Source organism: Mirounga angustirostris, unplaced genomic scaffold, assembly GCF_029215605.1.
Source record: "Mirounga angustirostris isolate CCGP_5_RB_7025 unplaced genomic scaffold, mMirAng1.0.hap1 SCAF_10, whole genome shotgun sequence".
NCBI lineage: Eukaryota > Metazoa > Chordata > Mammalia > Carnivora > Phocidae > Mirounga > Mirounga angustirostris.
The window spans coordinates 67,077,769-67,089,453 of NW_026991718.1; the positions used below are offsets into that span (position 1 = coordinate 67,077,769).

The window sequence follows — 11,685 nt, forward strand, 5'->3', positions numbered from 1 at the left end:
GGAACTTGATGTGATGAGCACTGGGTCGTAGATGCAACTGATGAATCACTAAATTCTATCCTTGGAACCAATAATACACTATATGTTAACTAAATTGAATTTAAATAAAAAATGAAAAAAAAAAGAAAAAGAGTAAAGTTAAATAGTGAAAAAAAAAGTCATGGAAGCAGTTGGTATTCACACATAGAATATTTCAAAGCTGATATGCTACTACTGGTAATTGTGACCTGCACAGAGCCTCACAGTGTTCTCACACTAAACACACAGCAAAGTAGCATGTCACTTACCATCCAAAGAGGCAAACACAGTTTATATCTCAGTCTGCCACCATGGGTCTGAAATCTGTGCACAAAAATAGCAACTCCAAGCTTCACAACTGCTGAGCCAGTGTACTTCATTAGGTCCAGCAGTAGGCTAGAACTGTGGGCATCTGCATTCTAGTCTTATTTATGATACAAACAACTTTATACTACCACATAATTTCTCTGTTATCTGAGTTCTCTGTGGATATCTTTCCATTCTTTAGACACCTTGGAAAATGGACAGTTGACATGTGAAGAAGTATTACTAGGATTCCATTGGTAAAAACTCAAAGGGTCATATGAGCTTTATGACTAATTTATTTGGAACGTAGTATGGAACATATTTATCCACTGATAATTTGGAGTGCCACTTCTCCATTATAACTATACATTTTCTCATATAAATACTTCAGATAATAATATTAATAATAATAATAATAATAATAATAATAAATAGAAACAATAATAAGAGGAACAAGAAAAAAGTAGTAGTCTCCAAACCGAAGCACTGCCATTCAAGTCTTTAATTAAATACAAACCTCTTATTCAGGCATTTCACAGTCTACTATTATTTTTTCCTTTTTATTACATTTATTTCTCACCACTTTCTACTAAACCTTTCTACTTATATCAAACCAATCTTTTAATATCTCTCTCCTACCAAACCTTCTCTTCTTTGTACGCATTCTTTGTACACATATCTTTTCTTTTTAGAATCTCTACTCTATGTGTCAGTCAACTTTCCAACGGGAAACCAAAAACATAAAGTAGACCAGAATATACTAAATCATGCTGACATAACAAATAAACCCATCATTTCAGTGTCTGACAACAATAAAGGTCTATTTCTCACCAAGACTACATTTCCATTGTGGTTTGGCTGGACGTTTGCGGTATGACACACCAGTAGTCTCTACTTGGTGCAATTTCTAACATGGTAGCTGATAAAAAGAAAATCTTGCAAAGAACAAAATGGCTCTTAAAACTTTTGCCTGAAATAGACATTTCTTCAGCCAAAGAAAATTACATGGCTCAGACTATCTTAATTGTAGAAGAAAGTATATTCCCCTCAAAGGAGTTCAGTGTTTATAATAAAAAGTAGTTCCACTTATTACACATCTTTTCTTTGACATTTTCTTTGCTCTAGGTTTTGTTTTTTCTTGTCTAACATCCCACATGCTCTTTCTAGTGGTTTAATTCTCTCTTATCTCTTATCTCTCATAACCGCCTCTTATTACTGAAGCCACAAAATTTTGTCATATGTCATTTCATGAATTGTGTTGCTTTTTAACAAATTACCAGATTATGTGCTTTGCCCAATTTTTAAATTAGTGTATATACATCTTTTCCATATTGATTAGTAAATTGAATTCATATATTAATTATATCTAGCCCTTGTCCATCACAAGATTTTATGAATTGTTGGTTTTATTTTAATTCATAAATGGAATTTTATAGTATTTGGTTTTAAATATTTTTAGCCATGTGTTTTAAATGAGCCAAAATAAGTAATTTTTCTTAATCATTTTTATCTTTGTTATTATGCTAAGAAATCCTCAAACTCAAGATCACACAGATGTCTACTTGTATTTTTCTTCTAGTAATTTTGTAGTTTTACATTTATGTTCAAATCTTTAAGCTTTTTGAAATTTATTTTAACATGTGTTATGAAATACAGATCTAATTTTATTTTTTCTCCAATCAACAGCTCTTGTCCAATACTATTAATCTCTCATTTTCTTACCAATTTGGCCCATATTCATCATATAATAAATCCTGATATAAACTTAAATATGGCCATGAGTTTCATTCTATTTCACTAATCTGAATAATCATTACTGTACTAGGATCATTATGACTTTATAATGTATGTTAATATTTGAGAGGACAAGGTTCCTTAGCATTTAAAAAAGTTGGCTTATATGATACTCTCATTCATTCACAATAAACATTCAGAATAAAGTCACCAAATTAATCCATTTGATTTTTTATTATGAATTAATTATACCTATAGATTCATTTGGAGAGAATGGACAAAATTACACTATTAAGCCTCAAGTTCCAAGATCTTTTTAATTATTTAATTTTTCCTTCAAGTCCTTTATAGTTTTATTTTTATCAGCTTTTTACATTTCTTATTAGTAGTTCCTTACCTCAGGTATTTCTATTAGTTGTTCTATTTTGATAAAGAATTTTAACTGTTGTTGGGGCACCTGGGTGGCTCAATCGGTTAAGTATCTGACTTGTGATTTCTACTCAGCTCTTGATCTCATGGGTCATGAGATAAAGCCCCCTGTTGGGTGCCATGCTCAGTGGGGAATCTGCATGAGATTCTCTCTCTCCCTCTCCCTCTGGCCCTCCCCCAACTTGGGCACACTCATGCATGTGCTTTCTCTCTCTAAAATAAATAAATAAATCTTTAAAAAAATAATTTTAATTGTTGTTGCTGCTGCTATTGTATGCCATTACGTTTTCTAATAGATTATTTCTTATATACAGGATAGCTATTGATTTCATACACACATTAATTCATTTATTAAGGACAGTGATTTTTTCAGTGAATTCCGGGTTTTCCAGATGACAATCTTATCATCTAAAAAATAATAATACTTTTGGATAGACCTTCCCAATATTTGCTTTTTTAAGTTGTTTTTTTTTTTTAATTTATTTGTCAGAGAGAGAGAGAGCACAAGCAGAGGGAGCAGCAGGCGGAGGGAGAAGCAGGCTCCCCACTGAGCAAGAAGACCCACGTGGGACTTGATCCCATCACCCTGGGATCACAACCCCAGCTGAAGGCAGACACTTAACTGACTGAGCCAACCAGGCACCCCAGGAGGGGCATTTTAGCATGTCATACTTTACCCCATCCATTCAATCAGTTGCCAAATACTGCCAACTCTAGTTCTAAAATATCTTCTATTTGCTATGTCTCTAATTTAGTCACTCATCAAAACTATCTGATATTTGTAACTCCTAAGGATTTCCTTGTCAGGGGAAAATTAATTGACTGCAGGTCATACTGTAGGAAATGTTAAAGGAAATTCTTCAGGCAGAAGAAAAATGACACCTGAAGGAAATTCGTATTTTCACAGAGAAATAAAGATTCAACATTCAAAGCAATCCCTATCAAAATACCATCCACTTTTTTCACAGAGCTGGAACAAACAACCCTAAAATTTGTATGGAAACAGAAAAGACCCCGAATAGCCAAAGGAATGTTGAAAAAGAAAAGCAAAGCTGGAGGCATCACAATTCTGGATTCAAGCTATATTACAGAGTTGTAATCATCAAGACAGTGTGGTACTGGCACAAAAACAGACACATAGATCAACACAACAGAATAGAGAACCCAGAAATGTACCCTCATCTCTATGGTCAACAAATCTTTTTTTTTTTTTTTAAAGATTTTATTTATTTATTTGACAGAGAGAGACACAGCGAGAGAGGGAACACAAGCAGGGGGAGGGGGAGAGGGAGAAGCAGGCTTCCCGCGGAGCAGGGAGCCCGATGCGGGGCTCGATCCCAGGACCCTGAGATCATGACCTGAGCCGAAGGCAGACGCTTAACGACTGAGCCACCCAGGCGCCCTATGGTCAACTAATCTTCAACAAAGCAGGAAAGAACATCCAATGGGAAAAAGACAGTCTCTTCAACAAATGATGTTGGGAAAATTGGACAGCCACATGCAGAACAGTGAACCTGGACCATTTCCTTACACCACACACAAAATAAACTCAAAATGGATGAAAGACCTATATGTGAGACAGGAATCCATCAGAATCCTAGAGGGGAATTCAGGCAGCACCCTCTTTGACCTTGGCCACAGCAACTTCTTGCTAGACACATCTTCAAAGGCAAGGGAAACAAAAGCAAAAATGAACTATTGGAACTTCATTAATATAAAAAGCTTTTGCACAGCAAAGGAAAGAGTCCACAAAACTAAAAGGCAACCTACAAAATGGGAGAAAGTATTTGCAAATGTCTTATCAGATAAAGGGCTAGCATCCAAAATCTATAAAGAACTTATCAAACTCAACACCTCAAAACCAAAAAATCTGGTCAAGAAATGGGCAAAAGACATGAACAGATATTTCTCCAACGAAGACATATAAATGGCCAACAGACACATGAAAAAATGCTCAACATCACTTGGCATCATCACAACCATGATGAGATACCACTTCACACCAGTCAGAAGGGCTAAAATTAACAACTCAGGAAGCAACAGATGTTGGTGAGGATGGGAGAAAGGGGAACCCTCTTACACTGTTGGTGGGAATGCAAGCTGGTACAGCCACTCTGGAAAACAGTATGGAGGTTCCTCAAAAAGTTAAAAATAGAGCGACCCTATGACCTAACAATTGCACTACTAGGTATTTATCCAAAGGATACATAGTGATTTGAAGGGGCACATATACCACAATGTTTATAGCAGCAGTGTGCACAACTGCCAAACTATGGAAAGAGCCCAGATGTCCATTGACAGATGAAGGGATAAAGAAGATGTAGTCTGTATATACAATGAATGTCTCAGCCAGCAAAAAAGCATTGTCATTTGCAATGATGTGGATGGAACTAGAGGGTATTATGCTAAGTGAAATAAGTCAGTCAGAGAAAGACAAATCCCATATGATTTCACTCATATATGGAATTTAAGAACATAGGGGAAGGGAAGGAAAAATAAAATAAGAGGAAATCAGAGAGGGAGACAAACCATGAGAGACTCTTAACTATGGGGAACAAGTGAGGGTTGCTGGAGGGGAGGTGGGTGGGGGGATGAGGTAACTGGGTGATAGGCATTAGGAAGGGCACATGAAGTAATGAGCATTGGGTGCTGTATGCAACTGATAAATCACTGATTTCTACCTCAGAAACTAATAATTCAGTATATGTTAATTAAATTCAATTTAAATAAAAAAATAATAATAGCACAGAAAAAGGAAGATTGAAAAAAAGGATACTACTGCAATGCTCTTATACTATATACTATATAGTTTAATATTATTTGCAGGTAGACTGTGATAAGTTAGAGACTCATCTGATAAAACAAAGCAGAATTTCTCCAACTTCTTGATCTTACAAAGCCTTGTAGTCTTAAAATTACTGAGGACTCTAAAGAACTTATTTGTATGGATTTTAGCTATCAGTTTTTATCACATTATAAATTAATTTTTAAATCTTTGCTTAAAATAGTAATAACAGTCTCATGTTAATAAATATATAACATATTTTATGAAAAATTACTGTATCTAACAAAGCAAAAAAGAGTGAAAAGCATGTCATTACTTCACATTTTGCAAACTTCCTTAATGTTGGCCTAAGAAGAGACAGATTCTCAAATCTCCTTCACCTTTAATCTGTTGTAACATGACATGGCATATATCTTCTCAGAAACCCCATGGTACGTTTGTCAAATAAAGAGAGGGAAAATGCAAATGACTCAGTATTACTGTGAAAATAATTTTGACTTCATGGTCTTTTTAAAAGGCTCAAAGACCCACATGAGCCTCTGCCCAAGAGAAAAAAGTAAAGAAAAAAACCAAAGAGGTATAGCAATGAGAAACAAGTGAAACAAATGTAATCCTAAAAATCACTTAATGCAAAAATTTAAAAAAAGGGGGGAAAAGGAAAACAGGAATGAGTAAAGATGGCACAAATAGAAAATAAATAGCAACATGATATATAAAAAACATAATGGTAATTACATTAAATGTACATGGATAAAACATTAATAGGATAGAGTTGTTAGATTTTATAAAAATTCAAGGCTCAGCTATCTGCTATCTAAAAGCAACTCACACTAAATACGTAGATATTTAAGTTACAAGTTAAAAAAATGGAATAAGATAAACCATGCAAAAGCACTAGTTACAAGAAAAATAAAATGGCTATTTTAAGGTCAGATAAAATAGACTTCAGAACAAAGAGTATTACTTATTACCTATCAACTTTTTGCTTATCAGTTGAGATACAGTTGATCCTCAGTATGTGTGGATTCCATATTGTGAATCTGACACTGGCTAAAATTTATTTATAACCTCAAAATCAATATTCCCTATACTTCTATGGTCACTTGTGGACATGTGCAGGACTGGGAATAATTTTAATCTTCTGCCATGCACATTCCTAGCTGACGTTGAACAAAGTAATGCTTTTCCTTTGTTTTTCAGCTCTCATACACCAGAGTAAAGAGGTAGTAGAGGGCAATGTGGTATAGTACAAGAAGCCCAATCTCTGGGGCCAGAGGGATAAGGTTTAAATTTCAACTCTGACACCTGTTGGTGGCATGGCCTCATGCAAATCACTTAAGACTTTTGAACCATATTTTCTGTTATGTAGAAAAGAAAGTAGAGTCTACCAGGACATGTTTTTAGGATTTAATCGATGTCATATATGCACATATATGTGTATATTTTCCCTAGGAGCAATGAATGGTTCAGTATCCACTAATTCAGTGTTCGCAGTGACATTACAGAACATAACTACCATGAATAATAAGAACTGACTGTACATTTATTTATTTATTTATTTATTTTTAAAAGATTTTATTTATTTGAGAGAGAGAGAATGAGAGAGAAAGAACACATGAGAGGGGATAGGGTCAGAGGGCGAAGCAGACTCCCTGCCAAGCAGGGAGCCCGATGCGGGGACTCGATCCAGGGACTCCAGGATCATGACCTGAGCTGAAGGCAGTCGCTCAACCAACTGAGCCACCCAGGCACCCCCTGACTGTACATTTAAAAGGGTCAACTCTTCAAGAAGAAATACAAACCCCAATGTCTATGCAACTAAAATAAGAACTTCAAAATTCAAGAAAAAAACCCCTGACAGACATGTAAGGAGATATAAATAAATTCATAATAAGAGCTAGAAATTTCAAAACCCCTACTTCAGTAATTCATAGAACAAGTAGACACAAAATAAGTATGAATCTAATTGACATCTTAATGCACTCCACTCAGCAACTAGAGGATACATATTCTTTCCAAACACACATGAAACACTCTTCAAGATACACTTGTGTGCTGGTCCATAAACAATTCTCAATAAATTTAAAAGGATTATAACTGTAAGAAGTATGTTCTATGACCATAATGAATTAAATTAGTAATCAGTAACAAAATGCACCTGGAATATCCCTTATATGTATGCATATTAATGTATAAGGATATTATTCTAAAATACACTTCTAAAATGCATGGGCAGTTAAAAAAATATCAAGGAAAATTGGCAATTATTTTCAGCTGGTTGAAAATGAAAATACACCTTATCAAAATCTGTAGGGTAAATCTAAAACAGTGCTTAGAGGAAATTTATAGCTTTAGGTATTTATATCAGAAAAAGAAGAAATATGTAAAATCAATGATCTAAACTTCCACTTTAAAATCTAGAAAAACAGGGCACCTGGGTGGCTCAGTTGGTTGGGACTCTGCCTTCTGCTCAGGCCATGATCCCAGCATCTGGGATGGAGCCCCCCAGGTCAGGGCTCCTTGCTCAGCGGGGAGTCTGTTTCTCCCTCCCCCTGCTATTGTGCGCTCTCTCTCTCTCTCTTTCTCCTTCTCAAATAAATAAAATCTTAAAAAAAAAAAAAAAGCTAGAAAAAGAGCAAATTAAACTCAAAGTAAGTAGAGGGAAAGAGTAAAATAGGAACGGAAATCAAGGAAATAGAAAGAAGAAAACTGAAGAAAAACAAGAAAATCAGTTGTCGATAAGAAATTTCCTCACAGGGCTTTCCCGTGTGTCGGCACCTTCTGTGGAACCTCCGCCTCCCCCGCTGCACCGCCGGCTTCCTCCTCTTCAGGCTGCAGTCAACCCACACGCCCGCCGGCTCCGTAAGGGCGACCCGCAGCCCCAGCGTCGTGATCAGTGATGATGAACCAGGTTATGACCTAGATTTATTTATTCTGTATACCTCATCATTATGCTGAAGATTTGGAAAAGGTGTTTATTCCTCATGGACTGATAATGGACAGGACCGAGGGGCTTGCTCAAGATGTGATGAAGGAGATGGGAGGCCATCACATCGTAGCCCTCTGTGTGCTCAAGGGAGGCTATAAATTCTTTGCTGATCTGCTGGATTATATCAACGCACTGAACAGAAATAGTGATGGATCCATTCCCATGACTGTAGATTTCATCAGACTGAAGAACTACAGAATGGACCGGTCAACAGGGGACATTAATGTAATTGGTGGAGATGATCTCTCAACTTTGACTGGAAAGAATGTCTTGATTGTTGAGGATATAATTGACATTGGCAAAACAATGCAAACCTTGCTTTCCTTGGTCAAGGAGCATAATCCAAAGATGGTCAAAGTCGAAAGCTTGCTGGTGAAGAGGACCCCTCGAAGTGTTGGCTATAAACCAGACTTTGTTGGATTTGAAATTCCAGACAAGTTTGTTGTAGGATTTGCCCTTGACTATAATGAATACTTCAGGGATTTGAATCATGTTTATGTCATTAGTGAAACTGCAAAAGCAAAATACAAAGCCTAAGATGAGAATTCAAGTTGAGTTTGGAAGCATCTGGAGTCCCATTAGAATCATCAGTAGAATGTTCTAGTTCTGTGGCCAGCTGCTTAGTAAAGCTTTATTGCGTGTATCCTCTCAGAATTTTATCCATTTTATATTTTAGAAATGCCCGTTGCTGCATTCCTGAAGTCTTTATTTGCAATATGAGACTATAGACTATCTGTTCTTTTAGCGTGGAGTGTTGGACTTGTGAATGAAAAAAATCTCTTAAACCACACCACTATTGAATGAAAATATTGAAATTGTATCTGTAAAAAAACATTTAAAGAGAAGATATATTAGTTTCTTAATTGGTATTTTAATTTTTATGTATTCAGGAAAGAACAGAACTGATTTAATATTGTTAATTATATACCACTGTGTGTTTAGAAGAGTAAGGAGCGGGCGCCTGGGTGACTCAGATGGTTAAGCGTCTGCCTTCGGCTCAGGTCATGATCTCAGGGTCCTGGGATCGAGTCCCGCATCGGGCTTCCTGCTCCTTGGGAGCCTGCTTCTCCCTCTGCCTCTCTGTCTCTGTCTCTGTCTCTCATGAATAAATAAATAAAATCTTTAAAAAAAAAAAAAAAAAAGAGTAAGGAGCAGTCAGTTTTCATATCAGTGACAGCATCTACAGTATTGTTCTGTTGGAGAAACCACATGTCTTGGAATTATCTTACTGTTTTGGGAGTATTAACTGTTTTCTCGCGCTTATTCCAATGATTTCTGGTGAATCTGTGTCAACAGTTCCTTTTAAATACAAATCAATAAATTCCAAAAAAACGTTACCACATTTTGAATTCTTCAGTGTAAAAATCCTTACAATAAAGTCTGTCTCTTTAAAAGAAAAAAAAAATTTCCTCACAAAATCAAATTTTTTCATATTCAAATATTTTCTTCATCTTTGCCAGTATTTGCTCAATCTTCAAGGGTGGTGGTGGTGGTGGGGAGTGATGCTCAAATAATCAAACCCCACATAATGGATGAAATGACTCTTTGTTTTTAATTCTTTGCAGAACTTAATGATTATATCCAAATCTGTTTTGATCACCACTGAGTGAAAAGAGGCTAGGATTAGGAGTTTTACTGGAATCTTATCGTTGTTCTGTTACTCATTAAGTATACAACCTTGGATAAGTTATTTAATATTTTTGCACATCATTGTCTTCAAATGACAAATGACAAGAATATTTTATACTCTGCATCTCAAAAGAAAGTGCAAAGATGAAGAGGTAATAAGTTAGAAAAGCATTTAGAAAACTACATTAAATGTGGTCACAGGAAGACTAACAATCAAATAATACTGCTTCACAATCTTAGTAGAATTTTGCTGAGTATGAAAAGGAAATTTAAGAGATTTAAAATATCCCTAAACTTATAATGAGATTTTTTATTCTCCGGGCCCCTTTCTTAGTCTATGTTTGACCTACCTACCATTTATCTTCCCGAATCTTTTTTCTGGTTTCTCTTGAGGCCAGAGTTCTAGCTGTGTTAAATTGTGTGATAATTCTGTACTACATATAATTCTCCTGAGGAAGCAAAGCCAAATGCAGACTCCATGACTGGTTTGGGAAAGAGAAAGCTCAAACGTGCAAATTCCTATCAGCCCCTTGAGGTTATTCTTATCACTATCCTATTGACACTATTGACAAAGATCTTTAAGCAGGAAATAATGGCCCTGTGATGAAAACCAGTACATTTACAAACCAAATATGGTGAATGATAATTATTATCAGTTGGGGGTCCCTAGGCAATAGCTCAGAGCTGAAAAGTTTTTGGTCTTCATAACCAAGGATGACTCTAAAATGGGAGATATTCGTTAAGCCTTGACAAGTAACCATAACAACCCATTGTATGGATCCATCTCCATTTCAGATAAGACATTATTTTTTAGAACAAACGGAAATGAGAATGATAATTGTTTTAGTGACAGAAAGTACGTGTGTGTATGTGTGTCGAGAGATTTATGGTATAAAGTAATTGCTATAAAAATAATTTTCAAATCTGAGAAGCCCCATGCATGCACAAATATGGTTGCTCTTTCTCCTATTTGTATTTGTCTTAAATATAGTATTTCTTCTTTTTTTAAAACTATGGTGTTTCCAAGTCACAAAAGAAAAGCTTAAATCTCTTTTAATTTTTTTTTTAAGTAAATGAAGACATGTCTTGTCTGTGAAGATGCTCCCTGACCAATTTCAATACTTTAATGAATAATAGATAAATTTCATTTCCTCTTGATCCTCTTTCTACATGGCAGCCAAAATGATCTTGCAAAAATCCAAAACTAATCATGTCACTTCTTAATTAAAATACTTGAACAGGCCTCCATTGTCCTCCAGATAATGTCCAAATTATTATATATTTTTGAACAGCTTTACACCAGCCCCTGCTTATCTTTCAAACTTTGTTTCTCTACACTATGTTTTATAATGCACCCCTTTGCTGCACTGCTCTCTCCAACACACACAACCAAGTACTCTGGGTTCTAATCAAACCAGCTCGCTTGCAAACCCCTAAAAGGACCATGCTCTCCCCCTATACCTGAGAAGGGTTAATTTATTCTTAATCTTGTCCTTACCCTCTCATACTTTTAAAATAGGTATCAGCTAGCTTCTTAAGGTCATTGTCACTTTATATCCCCAGCACTTAACCCAGTCTGGCAATAAGGCATTGCTCAATAAATACTGGAAAGAGGGTCTATGAAGGAGAGCTGGAAGATATGGAGAAAGGAAAGGAGGGAGGAAGAAAGATACCGGGGAGCTCAAGAGCCTTAATCTGCTTTGTTGCTGAGTCACCACTCCTCTCTGTTTTCATTAGTTTCTGCTGATTCTCAGTTGTGGAGGAAGTAATTGGCCTCTGGCTATTTCCCATGCTC

General features: G+C 35.9%; 1 protein-coding gene across 1 annotated transcript; it reads left to right on the forward strand.

Annotated features, from left to right (window-relative positions):
• The first annotated feature begins 8,133 nt into the window (after window positions 1–8,133).
• LOC123850511 (hypoxanthine-guanine phosphoribosyltransferase-like) lies at window positions 8,134–8,877 on the forward strand. The gene has a single exon (XM_045883780.3). The coding sequence runs from the start codon at window positions 8,268–8,270 to the stop codon at window positions 8,796–8,798; it is 531 nt and encodes a 176-aa protein (XP_045739736.1). The 5' UTR covers window positions 8,134–8,267; the 3' UTR covers window positions 8,799–8,877.
• The last annotated feature ends 2,808 nt before the right edge of the window (window positions 8,878–11,685 follow it).

Excerpts from the sequence above, each read along its gene's own strand:
- LOC123850511 (XM_045883780.3), top strand. The coding sequence starts at position 8,268 with ATGGACAGGACCGAGGGGCTTGCTCAAGATGTGATGAAGGAGATGGGA.